General features: G+C 41.7%; 1 protein-coding gene across 6 annotated transcripts in view; it reads right to left on the bottom strand.

Moving 5' to 3' along the window:
• The window catches only part of LOC310669082 (kelch-like protein 13), a 74431-nt gene that overhangs the window by 43456 nt on the left and 9663 nt on the right, over positions 1-21312 (bottom strand). For 4 of the 6 annotated variants that reach the window (XM_083422606.1, XM_083422607.1, XM_083422611.1 and 1 more), the window contains exons 2-3: positions 20095-20148; positions 15081-15143 (exon numbers count right to left, since the gene is read on the bottom strand). In XM_083422606.1, coding sequence (XP_083278732.1) covers positions 15081-15143; positions 20095-20123 — 92 coding nt within the window. In that variant the 5' untranslated portion in view covers positions 20124-20148. Of the gene's footprint in view, positions 1-3882; positions 4175-15080; positions 15144-20094; positions 20149-21312 lie in introns of those variants that run through there. The other 2 variants (XM_083422609.1, XM_083422610.1) reach the window with 2 other exon arrangements.

Below are 21312 nucleotides of genomic sequence, written 5' to 3' on the forward strand. Positions count from 1 at the left end.
TGCCTAGTTGTGGCAAGCAAGACAGAACACCTGCTGCTTGTGGAGTAACAGAATATGGTAATTCTGCTATGTGCCAGTGCACTAAGGGGTGGTGGTGGTGGTGGTAAATTGATGCTTTCCAATCTTCCTCAGTGCCGGAGTCTGGTCAAGTCTGGTCAAGAAGGTGCCATTAAGAGCTATGCAGTTACAAGGGCACTATTGCCAACCAGGGGCCAAGATCCTCACTGCTCATCAGCACTGACCCCTTGGAGGCACTGCAGGGCAGAAAGCCACCATGCAATTTGATCAGGGAAATGGCTTGTCTACCTTGTTTTCCCTTAGAGGCTCCCAGTCCTCCTCCATTACTGTAAATCAAACAATTGCTATTTCACAGAGCTCACCAAGTACCTCGGGTTACATACGCTTCAGGTTACATATGCTTCAGGTTACAGACTCCACTAACCCAGAAATAGTGCATCTGGTTAAGAACTTTGCTTCAGGATGAGAACAGAAATCGTGCTCCGGCGGCGCAGCGGCAGCAGAAGGCCCCATTAGCTAAAGTGGTGCTTCAGGTTAAGAACAGTTTCAGGTTAAGAACGGACCTCCGGAACGAATTAAGTACTTAACCTGAGGTGCCACTGTATTAGTATTAACAGTTCCAGCAACTCATCAATTCTGCTCCTCTCCAAACAGACCTTTGCCTTCAGCCCATACTACCAATGTGTAAGAACAATAAAGCTGTACAGCCAACTGAAGCAAAGGCTAAAATGCAAGCCATTTCAGAACCTACCCCTAACCCCCCTCCCAAAAAAAGAGCTGATCTCTGAAAAGAGGCAACACACCTTCCTCAAGGCAACACATGGGTTTGGAATCTTCTGGAACAATTACCAGTACTTCTTCCAGTGCGAACAGAGTTAATCAAGCCAAATAATCACCAACACTGCAGAAATTGAAGAAAATGCTCCACTGGGGAGACTAAGTGATTGGGTTGTGTTTCAACTGTTCTATATATTGGGAAGGGGCGGCAATGTTTCCCCCAGATGAGACCATTATTAACACTCTTCATCTTGGCATGGGATTTAGCTCACATATCTCAGCTGCTCGGTTTTCTAGATAAGCCTTTTTCAACCTGGGGCCCTCCAGGCTGTGTGGACTACAACTCTCATCAGCCCCAGCCAGGATGGCCAATGGTCAGGGAAGACAGCAGCTGTAGTTGGAAACATCAGGAAGACACCAGGTTGGAGAAGCTTGCTCCAAACAACCAGGAGCATCTATTATTCTAAGGAGAGCAGTAGGTGCTAGAGCCACCTAGAGATGGGCTCTTTCATCATACTTCAAGAAGACCCACTGAAATCATTGGACTTGTTACTTAAGCCCACTGACTTCAATGGGTCTACTCTGAACATGTTTTAGCTGGATATCACTCAATATTTCTTGATAAAAACATGTATTGCACAACTCAGTTAACATATCTGATCAGATGCATCATATCATCAAAACAGTTACAACTTAGTAACCCCATCTGAAATCCTCACTCTATAAAGAGTTATTTCAAAATAAGGCTCTGTCTTCTGTCAGGAGGACAGACTAGATACACTTTTCAGTCCCTTTCAACACAACAATGCTAAAATCACAATGAAAACCTTGGATATATTAGCTGAGACAGCTGCTGGCTCATCTTTCTTCCGGAAAGCAATCTGAGCAGATGGTGGGCTGCATTTTTTTTACATGGTGTACATTCTTCTACCACATGCACAATAAACTGGGGGTGCAAATAGCAGTGCCAAACTCTGGCCAAGACATGCTTCAGCTGCAGATGAAACAAAATGTTCATAGCAGATTGCAAGTCACTAGGATGCCAAGCACCGCTTTTTTTCAGTGGCCAGTAGCTGAAATCTTAAAGGTGAAAGGCCAAAGGCTATGGAAGGAGGGTAAGTTTAGCAGCGCTCATGATAGAAGGGGGCAAAGAGAGACCCCAACCAAGAAAACAGCATCAAGGGTCAGTGCACTGGGTATCCATGCTCTGTTTACAGTCTTCCTTGCTTGGTCACATGGCATAGCCTCCAAGAAGTGGTCAAGGGAGGGGTTAAAAGAACTCCCAGCAATGCTGCGCCTTCTGTAAGCACTTGGTGTTTTATTCTTACTGTACTTAACAAACTTATATGACAGTTGATTGTAATAAAGCTTGTAAGTAATTTACAATAAATATTAGAATGATGAATAAAAACAGTTAAGCACTTTTAAAAATAATTGAAATCAACAGTAAAAGAGATGACATCATGTCAACAGCTGCATACCTGCATAGGCTTGCCTAAGCAACAATATTTTAAGCAAGCACTGAAAAGAGTACTGTGAAGGCGCCTGCCTGATTTCAACAAGCAGGAAGTTGAAAACTGTGGGTGCCACCACAATGAAAGATCCATTTCTTAGAACTATCAAATGAGTGTTACACGGCACCTGTAAAAGTGCTAGCTGCAGAGAATGAAGCGGTCAAGTTGAGATTCCTGCATTGCAGGGGGTTGAGCTAGATGACCCTTAGGGTCCCTTCCAACTATGACATACAGGGAAAGGCAGTCGCACAAGAAAACTGGTCCCAAGCTGCTAATGGCTTTATATACACCGATAGTAACACACTGAATATGAACCAGTGTATACGTCTCATCAGAGCTCTCACTCCTGTCAGCAACCTGCTGCAGCATTCTGCACTATCTGCAATTTCTAGGTCATAGCTTATAGCACAAGTACTATACTAAAGTGTTATACTATAGTACTATACTTGTGCTTATAGCACAAATACTATACTAAAATGTAGACTTTGTTTTCCATTTGGAACTCAACAACATGCGGAAATTAAAACACAAGGGAGTACCTCTTCTTTGCATCAAAGAAAGTTCTCATATAAGGGGGCTTAAGGATGGAGTTGCTATATTTTAAGCTACTGCTACTAGCAGCCAAAGAGCTAGATCCATCATCTTTCCAGAACTTGCAAGATCCATGCGGCAATAAATGCAACTATGCATAGGCACTGCATGCTCTTTCAAAAACACCTTCATCTCTAGGACAATATAAAGCGTGCCAGAAAAGGAAAATCACACAATTACCAATTAAGCAATAACTAAATATGGAATCTACTCAATAAAACATTAATTAATTAATAGAACTGTTGAATTAACGCATCTTTATACACCAGGGATCACATTTATCTGCTTCTCAGATGACATGCCACTGCTATTCAGGGTTGGAATTATAGGTTAAGCTGGCCTCAAATTGTGACCTTTTAATCATGTAAGATCTAGACAGCTTGAGGTCTTAAAAGGTTTTTCCACAGTACATTTGTCCTTTCCAAACACCATTAAATATAACACAAACACACAATTCTGTTCTATTCAGCTACGTAATGAAAGCAAGGATTAGAGGAAAACTTCAACTTCACACTGTATCCTCCTTCCTGTTCCCCCCACCCCACCGCCCAAAAATCATAGGAAAAATACCCTCATACTAATTTCCTCCTAGTCAAGTTGCCTGCAGGTGTGAGACTCAGGATCATTAAGAAGTTCATTACAGTTTGGGGACAATGCAAGTGCGGGCACACACAAGACACAAAGCACCAGCTGAGAGTCTGAGGGTCCTGCTCCTGCCTCTCTCCACCAGGCCGAGGGTGGAGGTCACATAGACCTACCCAGCACAGAATACTGTTTACATTCTTTAAAACTACTTTTTAAATTTTTTTAAAAATTGTTTTCTGGAGGTTGGGGGGGGGGTATTCGGCTGACATGCTGGTAACAAACAATCCAAAGCCATGTTTCTGTTAGATCCACCTCTGGAAGATAAGACATTTCTAGCAAAAGCAGACTTTACGGAAAACGTGATAGTCCACAGGCATTTCTCAAGAGAGGAACTTACCCAAAAGTATAGTGTCGTTTTCAGTTTCTGAATAATAAAGCCTTAAGAGGTCAAAAAACAGGGCACTATCAGTAGACCAGGGTTTCTCTGCTCCTCCGCTCCAGAAGGATGTGCCCCCATCATAGTGCTTATAGCACCAAAATGAAGCTAAAGGAATTCAGAATGTGCAACAGGGTCTTCTGGAAGGGATACTGCACCCAGTGGAAGGTTTAGGAGTACTTAATGCTTCTATACCACTGGTACTAAGAGGACAGGGGACTTTGCCAGAAATCTGGATGAACACTAGTGGGGACTTATCTAAGAGGAGAATACAAACACAGTGAATTAGAACAAATGATTAACATCTTGTCCTTTATGTACTTCAGGCCAGCATTGATGTACCTGCTTATTAAAAGTGATATTCTGAACAAAATGGCAGCATCAGTTTCCCATTCATATAATTCAGCACTTGCAGGATCACAGAAAATTCAAATTAAAGACCTGTTCAAACTTAGTTACAATGTGTGTGACTACTCAGGTTGACTTTGTGTAATCTATGTGTTTAAACAAAAGATGCAAGTCTTATCAAGGGGGGGGGGCTTACTTCCAAGTAAACATATGTATTATCAGACTGTCAATGATGCTGTATCATTTTGGTGCTACAGTGGTACCTCGGGTTTAGTACTTAATTTGTTCTGGAGGCCCATTCTTAACCTGAAACTGTTCTTAACCTGAAGCACCACTTTAGCTAATGGGGCCTCCCACTGCTGCAGCGCCGCTGCTGCGTGATTTGTGTTCTCATCCTGAAGCAAAGTTCTTAACCTGAAGCACTATTTCTGGGTTAGTGGAGTCTGCAACCTGAAGCGTATGTAACCCGAGGTACCACTGTATATTCCTGCTTTCCAAAGAATTATGATTTGGTCCAATCCCTAGGTAAGCCTGCTATAAACTTCACATTTGGGGGAGGGGGGAGTGAAGCTTTGTCAATATGACAGGAGTGAATTAGACGGCAGCTTAGGATAAAAACAGATCAATATGGCAGCTCCCTCTACATTGAAGAATCTTAGCTGCACAAATTTCTGTCACACTCTGCAGCACCCAGGGGCAAAGTTATTACACAATGAAGTTTAAGACCCAGAAAGTGAGGTGATGTTTATTCAAAATCAGTAATGCCACCTTCTGGTGATTATGTGAACAGATTAAGAGCATGCATTTAAACCAGGCATAGGCAAACTCTGGCCCTCCAGATGTTTGGGACTACAATTCCCATCATCCCTGACAACTGGTCCTGTTAGCTAGGGAATCATAGAATCATAGAATCATAGAATCATAGAGTTGGAAGAGACCACAAGGGTCATCGAGTCCAACCCCCTGCCAAGCAGGAAACACCATCAGAGCACTCCTGACATATGGTTGTCAAGCCTCTGCTTAAAGACCTCCAAAGAAGGAGACTCCACCACACTCCTTGGCAGCAAATTCCACTGTCGAACAGCTCTTACTGTCAGGAAGTTCTTCCTAATGTTTAGGTGGAATCTTCTTTCTTGTAGTTTGGATCCATTGCTCCGTGTCCGCTTCTCTGGAGCAGCAGAAAACAACCTTTCTCCCTCCTCTATGTGACATCCTTTTATATATTTGAACATGGCTATCATATCACCCCTTAACCTCCTCTTCTCCAGGCTAAACATGCCCAGCTCCCTTAGCCGATCCTCATAAGGCATTGTTTCCAGGCCTTTGACCATTTTGGTTGCCCTCCTCTGTACACGTTCTAGTTTGTCAGTGTCCTTCTTGAACTGTGGTGCCCAGAACTGGACACAGTACTCCAGGTGAGGTCTGACCAGAGCAGAATACAGTGGCACTATAACTTCCCTTGATCTAGATGCTATACTCCTATTGATGCAGCCCAGAATTGCATTGGCTTTTTTAGCTGCCGCGTCGCACTGTTGGCTCATGTCAAGTTTGTGGTCAACCAAGACTCCTAGATCCTTTTCACATGTACTGCTAGGGGTGATGGGAATTGTAGTCCCAAATATCTGGAGGGCCAGAGTTTGCCTATGCCTGATTTAAACTGATGTTCATGACTCTTCTTTTAATGGGCAAGCTACAAAGCACAGCAGCTGAGTGACAACTGAGCTGTGCAAAGGAAAGGTGGAAGCAGGATTCAAGTTATTTTCCTTCAATCATCTGACCTGGTGTACACAAGTTCACTTACCTGAGGGAAAAAATGTACAGATGAACAGAGCATGGACTGCCTCAAACTGTCCTAAGGACAGCGGGAGAAGAAACCATCAATTCTTCAGCCAGTCGGGGGGATGGCCACGATGGAAATAAGATGGCCAGTTAAACTCAGAGCTTTCATAGAATCATAGAATCATAGAGTTGGAAGAGACCACAAGGGCCATCGAGTCCAACCCCCTGCCAAGCAGGAACCACCATCAGAGCACTCCTGACATATGGTTGTCAAGCCTCTGCTCCAAAGAAGGAGACTCCACCACACTCCTTGGCAGCAAATTCCACTGTCGAACAGCTCTTACTGTCAGGAAGTTCTTCCTAATGTTTAGGTGGAATCTTCTTTCTTGTAGTCTGCATCCATTGCTCCGTGTCCGCTTCTCTGGAGCAGCAGAAAGCAACCTTTCTCCCTCCTCTATGTGACATCCTTTTATATATTTGAACATGGCTATCATATCCCCCCTTAACCTCCTCTTCTCCAGGCTAAACATGCCCAGCTCCCTTAGCCGTTCCTCATAAGGCATCGTTTCCAGGCCTTTGACCATTTTGGTTGCCCTCCTCTGGACACGTTCCAGTTTGTCAGTGTCCTTCTTGAACTGTGGTGCCCAGAACTGGACACAGTACTCCAGGTGAGGTCTGACCAGAGCAGAATACAGTGGCACTATAACTTCCCTTGATCTAGATGCTATACTCCTATTGATGCAGCCCAGAATTGCATTGGCTTTTTTAGCTGCCGCGTCACACTGTTGGCTCATGTCAAGTTTGTGGTCAACCAAGACTCCTAGATCCTTTTCACATGTACTGCTCTCAAGCCAGGTGTCACCCATCTTGTATTTGTGCCTCTCATTTTTTTTGCCCAAGTGCAATACTTTACATTTCTCCCTGTTAGAATTCATCTTGTTTGTTCTGGCCCAGTTCTCTAATCTGTCAAGGTCGTTTTGAAGTGTGATCCTGTCCTCTGGGGTGTTAGCCACCCCTCCCAGTTTGGTGTCATCTGCAAATTTGATCAGGATGCCCTTGAGTCCATCATCCAAGTCGTTGATAAAGATGTTGAATAAGACCGGGCCCAAGACAGAACCCTGTGGCACCCCACTAGTCACTCTTCTCCAGGATGAAGAGGAACCATTGATGAGCACCCTTTGGGTCCGGTCAGTCAGCCAGTTACAAATCCACTGAGTGGTAGCATAGTCAAGACCGCATTTTACCAGCTTCTTTACAAGAATATCATGGGGCACCTTGTCAAATGCCTTGCTGAAATCAAGGTAGGCTACATCCACTGCGTTCCCTTCATCTACCAGGTTTGTAATTCTGTCAAAAAACGAGATCAGGTTAGTCTGACATGACTTATTTTTCAGAAATCCATGCTGACTATTGGTGATCACAGCATTCCTTTCTAGGTGCTCACAGATTGTTTGCTTGATGATCTGCTCCAGAATCTTCCCTGGTATTGATGTCAGACTGACTGGGCGGTAATTATTTGGGTCCTCTCTTTTCCCCTTTTTGAAAATAGGGACAACATTTGCCCTCCTCCAGTCTGCCGGGACTTCGCCTGTTCTCCAGGAATTCTCAAAGATGATTGCCAGTGGTTCTGAGATCACATCTGCCAGTTCTTTTAATACTCTTGGATGCAGTTCATCTGGCCCTGGAGACTTGAATACATCTAAACTAGCCAAGTATTCTTGTACTATCTCCTTAGTTATTCTGGGCTGTGTTTTCTCTACTGAATCATTTGCTCCAAATTCTTTAGGTCGGGCATTGTTTTCTTTATCGGAGAAGACTGAGGCAAAGAAGGCATTGAGGAGTTCAGCCCTTTCTGTGTCCCCTGTTTGCATTTCACCATCTTCTCCTCTGAGTGACCCCACTGTTTCTTTGTTCTTCCTTTTGCTACGAACATACCCATAAAAGCCTTTTTTGTTGCTTTTAACCTCTCTAGCAAGCCTGAGTTCATTCTGTGCTTTAGCTTTTCTGACTTTGTGTCTACACGTGCTGGCTATTTGTTTGAATTCCTCTTTGTGGTTTCCCCCCTTTTCCATTTTTTTGTACACATCCTTTTTTAATCTTAACTCAGTTAAAAGTTCTTTAGATAGCCACCCTGGCTTCTTTAGGCACCTTCCATGTTTCCGTCTCATTGGTATTGCCTGAAGTTGTGCTTTTACTATCTCCCTCTTAACAAACTCCCAGCCATCATGAACTCCCTTTCCAAACTTTTCATTTTTAGACATGCATCATTTCACGACATGGTAATTCACTTTTACTGTACTAGCAACCCAGAGGTTAAACTAACCCCCTCCCAGCCCTGGGAGGAGCATGGGGAACATTCATGCAACACACCTACACACTGCAGCCGACACGCTAACATGTCACGACACACAGTTTGGAAAGCTCTGCTCTAAGCTCTCCTCCAAAGCCCAGAAAAACAGCTTGGAACAAAAGCCCCTGCTGCCTAAAAAAACCCAAACCTTGAAGAAAGGAGAGGGGAATGCAAAACCATTCAGAAAAGCTGAAAGTAAAAGATGATGTCTCTTAATTCTTCCTGCCTGAGAGAGGGCAGTGATGAAGACAATAATGGAGACAGCAGCCAAGATGGCACCACCCTCAAAAGAGGCCTCTTCCTTGTTTGAGAAAGAACATGGAAGCAATAACTTAGAGAAGAATTTGCAGAACTATGATGCTATAAAGGAGCTTATTAAAAACACTTGAAAAGAACTAATGCTTCCAATGGAATCAAAACTGACAGAACTTAACACAAGGCTTGACTCTTTAACAGAAAACAACAAAAGAATTACGCCAAATCCATTACAAAAATATCAAATAATTAGAAAAAGATATACGCAACATGCCTGAAGATGCAGAAAATTTAAATAGGAGAATAATTTTACATTTTCATTCTTTTGAAGAGGGCATGGAAGGAAATGATCTTGAACATTTTATTGTCACATGGCTTAAATCAATGCTTCCAGACCTCATAATCTCTGCAGCTGGTTTTGAACAGGCACACGAAAGCACTCAGACCCAATCTGAGGGTACTTCCTCCATGATATAATTGTCTGCTCTGCCTGTTACAGGAAGAAAGAGGAAATGTGGAACAAACTGTGGAACCTAATATCCTTATAAAAACAGTCCAGTTATGGTAATGAAGGTCTGGCTTCTGAAACACGGGGCTGGGGGGCGGGAGGCTTTATGTGCTTACAGAATTAAACTGCAAAAAGCTGGAATTAAATATTGCTGGGGCTTCCCCTTCGATCTTATCACAAGAGGATCAACACAGATCACAACAACAAAGAGACTAGAACCAACAGAACTCCCCAACACTCTTGGAACTGATCTACCTCTGGAATGGCAGCAAGGAGAGGCAATGGAAGAACACACCAAACGTTCTGATGGAAGCTTGGAGGATAGATCTGGCAAACACCTCACACAGAACAACAGAGGAGATCACCACAACACATTAAGCAGATTCCTTCACCCTAGACCCTCCCTATGTCTCAGGCCAGGTAGTCAAAGCCTTAGACATCCTCAGGGTCTCTGATTGCCTGGAGTGGTAGCAGCTTGGTGTGAGCACAGCACTGATTTGGCTCTACCACTACACCTACACAGAGCTCCCCCTGTCTTGCCCTTCCACCCGATCCTTGTTATGTAGTAGCCACATGTGGCACTGGGAAGACAGGAGAACAATGCAGGCCTGGTGGCTGATGTTGTTTATAGCACCAAAGCCTTCCTAATGAGGAAGGTTTCTGCCATGCAGCAGAAGTGCCATTAAAGAAAGAGAAGGGCAGCCTTTCTGCAGGAAGGAGCTTCCACCTAGAAAAAAGCTCACCCTAATCCCAATCAAACGTGCTTCAAATGTTAGTGAAAAGCAGAGGGCCTCTGCTGATAAACTTTAATAAAGATGCTTGACGGGGAGGAACAGTCCCATTGTACCAAACTGCACTGGACTTGAAAGATAATCACTAACTAAGCCTTTGAACCAAGCTCACAAACACATGGGCAACTAATTCCGGTGAAATTTTAAGGGGAAAGGAACAATTTCAATAACTGAATATTTGTTGAAAGCGACACAGAAATCTTTTCCACCGAAGCCTTTAAGGGCAGGGCTGGACCTGCAAAGGTCCTAAGGGTCTTTCCCAAGAGTGAGAATCTATTTTAACTGCTCTGAATGCAGCTTGGGCCTTCTGTTCTGGACTGTGTTACTAAAGAGAAACAAAAGAGTTCTACACAGATCATATTTTGATCCCACTCTTTCTTCAAGGGGCTCAATGTCCTCAGACAAAGGGGGTGCCCTTCAGAAATATGCAAGCATGACAGGCTGAAAGCTAAAATTAAAAGTTATTAAAAACTGAAATGCATCTAACAGCCAACCACCGCTCCTTCCTCATTTCTCTTTCCCCAAAAACAATTAATTTGCCATGAACAAGCAACTAAACAGCAGCTACTCCCACAGAAAACGCTTTAGGTTACATGATCTTATCCAGCTGACAGAGAAGCAACATCCTTCAAGAGCTGATTATCAATTTGACAAGAAAATTAAGGAGTAGGTGGCTAATTAAACAGCATTCATAACTATTCAAGTCTATGCAGAGTGTTAACTAGAGCTCCACAGTGGGGTCATTTGGGGGGGCTAGTTTTGGAAGTTTGTTTCTTCAAGCCAGGATTGCAGAAAGCTGTACGTCTGATGAAATGGCTAATGAAAGTGCACCAAAGGTTTCTAGCACAGGATTTTAAGACTCAGTTTCACAAACTATCGCAACCTGGTGTTCTCCAGTTGCACTCTCTCAGCTGTTGGGAGCTGCTGTCAAACATATGGAGAGAACCTGTTTGAGGAAGGCTGCATAGATTATACCTTTCACTCCACCCCGCTTCTCACAGCCCACCATTTCTGTGAAACCTTTAGCACTGCCATCCTTGCTAAGCCAAGTGAATCCCCAGTACAGTCAACTTCATCTGACTGACCAAATCCTAAGACTGCCCACTAATGGTTCGTCATCCTGGGGAGAAGGGACAAGAGGGCCGCTGCAGGGTTCTGTCCTGGGCCCCTTGTTGTTCAATACCTTTATAAACGAGTTGAATGAAAGAATGGAGGGGGTGCTTGTCAAATTTGCAGAGGACACCAAACTGAAAGGGGTACCTGATGCCACAGAATACAGAATCAGAATTCAAGATAACCTTAACAGATAGGAGAACATTGCAGCTAACTAACAAAATGAATTTCAATAGTGAAAATTTCAGAATCTACACTTAGGCACAAAGACCAAACTGCACAAATGTAAGATGGGGAAACCTGGCTTGCCAGTAATACATGTGAAAAAAATGTAGGGGTCTTTGTAGACCACAAGCTTAATTTACACGAGCCAACAGTGTTATGCTGTAGCAAAAAAAGTTATTGCTATTCTAGACTACATCAACAAAAGTAGAACATCCAGATCAAGGGAAGTCATAGTATTGCTCTATTCTGCCTTGATCACCTTGGAGTCCTTTATCCAGTTCTGAACACCACAATTTAAGAAAGAAGGATACTGACAACTGGAAGGTCTGACAGAGGACAGATGGCTACTTTTTGGTAGTGCTCTACCAAATCATCATGTGCTGACTAAAATCTAAAGAAGCCATGGCAAGATAATGTTAGGATCATATAGTTTAGGCAAAGAGTTACAAACTGTGGTCCAAGGATCACCAGTGGTCCACAAGCTTCATTCAAGTGGTCTGCAGTGGGTTCACATTAAATATTTATATTATTTTTAATTGTATTTTTATTGCTTCTTTTACTTCTTATATTGTCTTTCATTATATTACAATTTGAATTCTAGGAATTGTAAGAAATAAAAGTGGCAATAAAAAGACAATTTAAAATCATATGGTACCTAGCCCAGGACATTACAATTGGTACAACAGGCTGAAAAATGATGTAGTGGTACGCCAAGACCCCTAGCAGTTTTCAAGAGGACCACAGGGGGGAAAGTTGGGGAACCACTAATTTAAACAAGTATATCTATCTCTAATAACCTTCTCATATTGGGACAATTTATTTTAAGATCAGAGAGCTGTTTGTCTGTTTAATACCAAAGCTATATAGGACATCAGAATATCCTGCACAATCTTACCGCTCTTTGTCATATCACTTGAAAAAAATTACTATCAAAGATCGAATCAACTGATTTCCAATGTTAAGAAAAGTTTACATGCTAACAAATAACTTTTCAGACAGATAAATATATACGCAATTTTGACATGATGTGAACTTCAGCTTCTGTTCTCCAAGATGTTCATCTGCAATCAATTTCACTGGGAAACAAAAATTTTGTTGCACAGACCTGCAGTTGTTCTAACCTAATTTTGACATGCTGATTTCATATCTGAAGTTGGTTTTGTTCTGTAAGCTCTAGGGTTGTTGTTGTGGTTTTTTTGCAATTCATGTTTTTCACTTTTCACCATAATCTTTGTTTTTCGCAATGCAAGAATTCAATATTTTATTAAACACATAGCCAAAGTAGCACAATATGAGTATAAATGTAAGTGACTTATATAGCATTGAATGTAACATGTATAGCATTGAAAATGACATGTATATCTATGTAGTTGGAGGTATGCAAAAAAAATGTATTCCCTTGGGATATACAGTATACTGAGGGGGGGGGGATTTCATTTTCTGTTGCATGAGATTTTTCAGCTGTTCTTATATTCTTTAAATGCTGATTTCAAATCTGAAATCGATTTTCGTGTACATGCTATAGTTATCTTTCAATTTCCGACTTTTGCCGATATGTCATATTTACACTCGGGATAAGTGGACACTGACATGTTGATCTACCCTAACCACATGGTAAATATCGTTTTGCAAACGTAATTTTTCTTTACTTTTATAGTTTTGTAACCTAAATATTTGTATTTTTCAGATCGGACCATGGCTTCTTCAAGTAGACAAAAACGTATAAACAAGCCTGATGCCTTTTGTTATGTATGTGGCTGCTATACACTTCCTCGTCAAAGACGCAATATAACAGCGATTGTGAGGCATGCCTATAAAAGCTATTTTGAAATTCCTCTGGGCGACCAAGGTAAGAAATGGGCTCCGCATATTGTTTGTCAGAATTGTGAGGAAATGCTTAGAGACTGGACAAAAGGAAAACAGAAGAGTATGCCTTTTGGGGTTCCCGTGGTTTGGCGAGAACCCAAGGATCACACAAATGACTGCTATTTTTGTTTCCTAGTGGTATCCACAAGCTGTTGTTATTCAGGTACTTGGTAAAGCCTTTCTGTTGTCCAAGCAAGAAGTTGACCATTTTGAGATCCACACAGATGATCCAGTTGTGCTCTTCACCATGTTCACTTCCTTCATCTTCAGAAGAGACAAACCCCTTAAAAACTGGAATTGGGAGTTCCTCAGAGTGCAGGAGAGGTCTAACTGCTGAAGGAATACTGGGATAGGGTGACAGAATGTCAGTTTTTCTTGCCGATACTCTTCGTATTGACCAGACAAAAATAGCATAACAAAAGGCATCAGGCTTGTTTACACATTTTTGTCTACTTGAAGAAGCCATGGTCCAATCTGAAAAATACAATTATTTGGGTTACAAAACTATAAAAATAAAGAAAAATTAAGTTTGTAAAACAATATTTACCATGTGGTTAGGGTAGATCAACGTGTCAGTGTCCACTTATCCCCAGTGTAAATATGACATATCGGCAAAAGTCAGAAATTGAAAGATAACTATAGCACGTACACGAAAACCAATTTCAGATTTGAAATCAGCATTTAAAGAACATAAGAACAGTTGAAAAATCTCATGCAACAGAAAATGAAGAAAAAAAATTGTTCCTGTGTTTTCAATGTGTGCATTTTAAATTTATGATGAAGGAATATTCATAACCAACCTTTCTGTTAAAAATTTCCCAGTGTGTTTAAACAAAATGTAATAACCACCATCACAAAAGCAGTTTTTTTAAGTAGGTGATGTCTCAAAAAAGGTGCAACCAACAAATGAAGCTCTCCTGCCACCTCAAAATTGCACCTGTGGCCAAGGACCAATATCACAGGGGCACAAACTAGGATCCTGCATCTGCTGTTTATGCAAATAATGCACAGAATGCATTTTCATAGAGCAAGAATATTCAAAGGAGCTCCTCAGCTAGTTGTCTCACTCCTGTCTCATGTTTTCAGAAGAAACAGTTTCCTTCCCCGTTAGGAAAATGGTAGTAATAACTCCCCATATACCTCAAAAGCCTCTGAATTCCAAATGCACATGGATATTCTTTGTGAGGCAGAAGCAGCTTCATAGCAAGCTGCTTTCAAGCAGAAAATACAAAACAATGAGAATTAAGTGTTGGCTGAGTAAAGAGCAAGAAGAAAGGGGAAGGGCTACGTGCCAGCGAAGGGTACGATTAAAAGAAACAAGGCTATTGGGAGGGTTTTAACCATTTTACAAACAGCAGACAGCTGCAATCTCACTGACATTCTGACTAGAAGTAATTGGCAAATAAGAGCTGCCTCTCTAACAAAAGACAATCAAAACGCAATTGAGGGGAAAGGTGGAATCCTTCCCAACGATACTGCCAAAATTACTGATATTAAAAACTATGGCAACACTTGGATATGGCAACAGAAATATGCTAAAAAGTGATGGGAGTGTAACATTCAGCCCCTTCTGATCCATAAATTACAAGCATGTGCCTCAATTCTTTTGCCAAACCCATGATTCTCTCATCAGCTCATCAAGTTTCACATCCTGTTTTAAGACCAAACAGGCTTTAACAAACATTGTACATAATGTAATTGATTTGGCAGAATCCTCACAATAGGCTACATGCTAAACAAGTTTGTCAGTGCATGAGTGATGAGCTTCTGTATAACTATAGCACCACCCACCAGAGGTTGATAAACAAAAGGCAGAACATCCAAAACTCCGGAAAAAAAAAAACTTATTTGTCTTGAGAGAACAAGCAAGCACTAAGCAGTGTTAATGTATTAAACATGATTCATTTTGCACCAAAACGCATACCTCTCATGATGCACCTCCCTTCGGAGCACAGAATGATCCATACCGTCAGTATTAGTAGCTCCCCTGTTGACAAAACAAGATAAAGATTTTAAATGCTCTGATTTTTAAAAAGGAAGCATAGTACCCTAATGCGCCATGTCATCTTAATAAATCATGTGAGCATAGCTCACTGGAGTGGGGATTAATTGCCAGTGAAGTCAGTCACAATGCCAAGACCATCCATTGTTTAGTTGTAAAAATGAAGCATTTGTTTCTCGACAATAGGTTTGCTATTCACCAGTGGTGTCCTGGCAAACTTTGAAGCACAGGAGCTCTCCATGACAGCCCTGCCCCCAAGCAACATCGAAAACATACAGGCAGTTTGCGTCCACGCATTTTATACATATAATAAACTAATAGCAGTACATAGCATAACGCCCAGTGTATTAGGACCTGCTTACTGTCCTCCAGAGATGAGTAGGGATCTAGTGAAGGGTGGTGGGTAGCTAGCATGTTGGAACTTAGCTGGTGGGGTTCACATCTCTGATAAGCTTTGGGGCAGAAACATAGTTACCTCGGGAATAGCCCTATTAAACTCAGTGTTCCAACTTCTTAGGTCCAACACTGAGCTTTAGCAAAAGGTCTTCAGCCAGCTGAAATACAACCTTTAAAATTAAATTAGAAATGTAAGCAAACTTGCACAGAAATATTACAATGACTACCATGAAGTAGGAACCCCATCAAAGGAAATAAGGGCTGTATCCAACCAAGTTCTACTCAGAGTAGACATAATGAAATTTATGGGCTTAAGTTAGTCATGCATATTTGACAGTGGGTCTAACTCCAAGTAGAACAAGCACTAGATACAACGCTCCATATCCAGACTCTGCTTGAGTATTTTCCTCCATCTCCAGTTTCCTCTATGCGCTAACCTGTCAAACGGTAATACAACTTAAAAGATTTGTTATCATCTTATTCACTTGTCACAGCTAACAGTCTGTCAAATACCCCGGTGCACTCTCAGATGGCATCATCAATCCTGGTCTGAAAATAAGCCAGTGTGGAAGAGCAGGGTTTGAATCCCCATTCAGCCATTAAGCTCCCTGGGTAACCTTGGCCAATCACCATCTCTTAGCCTACCCTACATCACAGGGTTGTGGTGAGAAGAAGAGAACCATGTACACCAACTTGAGCTCCTTGGAAGAAAAAGCTGGTATGTAAAAGTAATAAATAAAAGTTTGGGAGCTGTGCTCCAACTGTTCTTGCTGTACCACATTCATTGCAGTACATTGTAAAGCCCCATTCTGTTCTTCAAACACATACTTGTAAGAGCCTTTTCCTCTCAAGTGGGCCCAGAACTGAAGATCTGGCAAAATAGCAAACATCCCATCTGCTTTAAGAGACACATTAAGATTATTCAAATAACAAAAATCCCCTTGTGGAATAAAGGGGGGGGGCATTTAGCAGAATAACTGTCAGGCAGAGTCAACAGTCAGGATCAGAGAATGTCATCCTTCAAGAGTGAGACAGCTCTCTGGGCTGCACTTTCCTCTTCTGAATATCCATATGTTAAAGCAGCTTAAAGGAGCTTTGATCGGGTTTCCTTTCTACTGCCAATGCAGACCTATAACGACCCTCACAATATCACCTACGTCCTTATTAAGAGCTTCCTTCCCATAAGCAATGCATCCCTTCTCCATTTTGCCGCGAATGGAATTTTACATAGAATCCAGAAAGACCAAAACCAGTTATATTTCAAAGCAAGCCTGCATAAGTTGGTGCTCATCTGAAACTGTTTTTCATGTCCGCTGCTAATATTCTGGAAATAAAAATCTCTAGTGATGGAACTGAAGTTCAAAGCAGAGGTAACATAGGAGATTGCTGTCTCCGCTTTTCCCCTTCCCTGCTCATCTGCTTGAAAAAGCAGTTACAACAAGGAGACAGTCATACAAAAACTCCTCCACCCCAATCTATATGATTTGCAAAAACTATTGTAAGAAACTAGTATTTCTCGTCAGAATACGATCTCTGCTAACAAGAGTCATATCAAAGGACATAGATCTTAGCAAGCAGGAAGCTTGTTTCCCTACCATGCTTTGTTTCCCTACCATCAATAAGTTAGAACTCACCCTGGATGTGAGACAAAACTGCTTTGCTACTTCTGTGGTGATCTATGCAAGCAAGAAAGGCTGTCTCAATAATCAGCTGCCTTTCACTGGCACACTACCAAGGATCAATGAGTTGATTCATATGTGCAAGGGAGAAGACTTCGATCTCCATGCAAAGGGGAAAAACAAGCAAGTAAACACATGCTTATGATTATAAAGCGCAGCTCATTTTATGTTGTGCAATTTGCATGAGCTGGGAAGCTAGTGAAGGGCAGAGGAGAGAAAGCAGTAGGGTCAGGCAAAACCATCTCCTGTCACATTATGAAATCTCATTACTGTGCCTGTGTTCCAAACACAAGATGTTTCATCCCTGTTATGCATGGAGTAGAATTATGCTGCATATCTGTCAGGATTTTAATCTCTCTCCTCACCCTCAAGATTTTTTCATGGAGCTCAGGACAGTGCACCTGGTGTCCCCTATTTTCTCCTCAATACCACTCGGGTATTAATTGACAGGTTGGGTCAAGTAATGCTATCTCTGCCCAAGATGATCCAATGAAAGCCACAGAGTAGGAGGGGTTTTAAAATATTCTAGGTCTCTTGATACCTTGTCAAATATTCTATTCCCCTACACCAGATCCATTTCAACAGACTAGTACCCGTCCAATGTTTCGGAGGGCATCAGGTTGGCTATCTGCATTTGCTGTGTGACTGAGATGTAGAGATGTGCAAACTCTCAAGGGATTTCATCTTTAAAAGTTCACTAATAGGATACTGAAATGCAAGCTTCAAAATAAGTTCTCTTCACACCACCACCCTGCATGTGTATAAACCCAAGCCTGACATATCTGTTCTGCAATGTTAGAATGGCTGACTGCTCAGCATTCAAAGCTGCACGTGCCAAACCTCTGCACTGTTTCACCATGAACCATCTGGCCCACAACTCATAAAATAGCCTTAACAAGTGACCAGAACCCCACACATTATAATGTTATTTGCCTAGACATATTAAAAAAAAAATTAAGCCACACATACAATACATATGCTGGGTAGAAGTTAAAACTTTTGCAATGTAATAAGTGATCTGACTCCACACATGCAATACTCTCCAAAAATAGATATAAAGTTGATGCAAAACGAATTCCAACACCTGTTTTAGTCTAGGAGGAAACAAAGAAATCTCTGCACAACCTTTTTAAACTTTAAAATAAATACCATGAGACAAAAAAATATGAGAGACTTGAGACAGTCAATAACCCCTGCCATTAAAAGCAACAAAGGTACTTAGTATTATAACCAAGATAGAAAATTGAAATTAGACATTAAAGCTCTTCAGCCCTCTAGAGAGGTCCCTCAGTTTCTACTATACTGCCGAGTTCTTGAAAAATAATGTGTTTTATATTCTATAATCCAAAATATACATTTCATGGCAACTCCAACAGCCATAGTGTAAACCAAACTTACGCTTCCGGCAAAAGCAAATATTCAGAAGCTTTTAACAAGCACAAAGAGGGGAAAGGGGGACACTTTTTCCTCTGTACTTGGAACCCTCTAAGCTCAAAATTGCTCTTGACAAACCCAGCTGCTGCACAGCAATTTGCATTTGCTCTGGCGTGACACTCTTCTCCAGCGCCAAGCTAAAATTGGATTATTTCATTGTCTAAGTACACAGGCATCTGTACCCTAAAGGATCCAGGCTTTTAAGCATGTCTCCGTCACAAACCTTACAATGTGAAATCATCATGGAAAAACCCAACTAAATATTTCGGTTGCCTTTATAATCAAACGCTAAAGCAGGATTATGAAGACACACTCACCTGATAATAAGTAAAAAGGACAGGGCAAAATTCTTAACCTAGATTGAAATTCCACATTCTGGGTGATAATTCACTTACACACTTAAGCTTGAGATGTTAGAAATTTAAAAGGTCTTTTATTTTCCCCACAGTGTGTGTTGGTTTTTATCCTGTGGACTGCAAGGTAAGATACAACTATAAAAGCCAGCTTTTTAAGACCATCAACCTGTGATTGTTCTGTTCTACTGCCTTTCCCCCCCCCTAGCCTTTAAGCACAATGAAAATTATGGGAGGGCCTGCCAAATTCATATACAAGAGCTCATGCTAATGTTCAGAGATGAAATGCTCTCTATAGAGAAAATTGACACATTTTAATCTTACAACTGAAATATTTTAGTACTCAAATGCTGAATTAATGTGCTGCTTTTTAGTAAAATTGTACTGTTATCTTTGTATACTATGAGCTGCTTTGGGCAATTTGCTGGGGTAAGAAAGAAGCTCCCGAAATTACAGTGGAACCACAACTTATACTTATTTGTTCATAGCTTTAGGCATAACATAAAAAAATAAACATAAATAAATAGAGAGACCCTTGCTTACTAGGTTCTGGAGGCCCTCACACGGATCCAATTGCAGGCATCCAATGTATCTTCAGACCTCCCCAAGAGATCTTTCGTGAGCCACCAGAGCCTGGTAAGCAAGGCAGAGGGCTTAAAAGTGTTTCCCATGTGAGATTTTCCTGCTCTGGGAGGCTCCCGTGAGATTTTGGACAGCCCTGATCTCACAACATGTTTGATAGTGGGGGCAGTTGGGGGGGAGAACTCTGAGTTTGTGCAATTTTGCCCTTGCACACAATCCCCAGATTCTATGCCATCTCAGTCTTAAAATGGGCTACTTTGATATTGGTCCAGCCACACCTGATATTCACAATTTCTGTAACCAAATCAAAGTTTGCTGTGCAGTTAGCTTTCACACGATTATGAAGGACATGGGGGGGGGGGAGGATAGGTCTGGGTGGCCCAACTTTTCATACTAAGTGGGCGGCAGGAGTACTTTGACACCGAACCTGCAGGCTGCGTGTTGGACCACTAGTTACCAGTTTACATAACACACAAATATTTAGATACTCACAAAACTTCTCTCCACATCCTCTCCAACATATGCCCTTCTTCCCTCTTTGCGAACCTGCAAGTTGAACAAAAACAGATGGAAACTCTCAGACATGGGGAAGAAGGCACCCTTGCACAGCAAGCTCTACATCAAGAGTCCGATACCAGAACCAGCCTACATTCCTTCCAGACTACTAGTGCAGATGTTCTTCATCACTCTCTCAAGGGAAAGGAGGTAGACTAAAGGATTTTGGAGCAACATCTGCACTGTGGTTCTCAAACGGTGTGGCACAGTGCACTGGTGCAGCAGAAGAGGATGGCAACTGTGGCAGGAAGATTCAAGGACAATCAGTACTATAAGTTGTGAATGATTTATGTTCATACGTAGCTGCATTGTTTTATACTTTATGGATATCCTATGTGTTTTATGTCATATACTAAGCATTATTAAGAGTTGTTGCTTTTCGTTTTGCAATGTACTTACTTATTAATAATAATTTTTAAAAATGATGTGGTGAGCAATTTTTTGTTCTGAAAGTGTGGCAAGGAAAACATTTGAGAACCACTTATCTACACATTATGTCACACAACACCCCAGAATATGTTCCAAGCAGTTATCCACATTTCCATTCAAGGCACACATAAGGATTCTCTTTGATCAGTTACCAGCTCATTAATTCTTATGGTCTTAAGAAGGCCCATCAGCTGTTAAAGAAAAACAAAAAACCAGCAAGTTTGCAAATTAAAATATTTGCCCAGAAACAAAGCTAGACCCATTATGGCACAGGGGAGATACCTGGGTTTGAAAAAAATGTTTGAGAATCAGTTAAAGAACATGCACACTAAAGCAACAGGTGTTAGAATAGAAAGGAAAACACTGGAAAACACACCCCCTTCAGCAAGCATGACAGATATAGCCCCATCTCCAGTTCTTAGCAAAGCGTCAACAACTTCTTGCCTGCCTGCTATTCTTGAGGGATGTAAATGGTCATAACTGAAGTACTGGGTTGAGCAAAAAAGCTTCTTGCTGCTTTCAGCTTTCCAAACTGTGCTATCAAGTTTAGGCTTGAGAAAGGGGCTGGCATGGCAGAAATCATAAAAGCCTTTGCTTTATGGGGAAAGAGAGTAAGTAAAGAGCATAAGCCTACCTTCATTTTCCAGCCATCCCTAGCCTATTCCCCAGCTGGGTCAGCAGTCATTCCCTCCCAAACCTACAGTTACGGGGGGGAGGGGACCTTTC

Source organism: Podarcis tiliguerta, assembly GCF_965153285.1.
Source record: "Podarcis tiliguerta genome assembly, chromosome: Z".
NCBI lineage: Eukaryota > Metazoa > Chordata > Lepidosauria > Squamata > Lacertidae > Podarcis > Podarcis tiliguerta.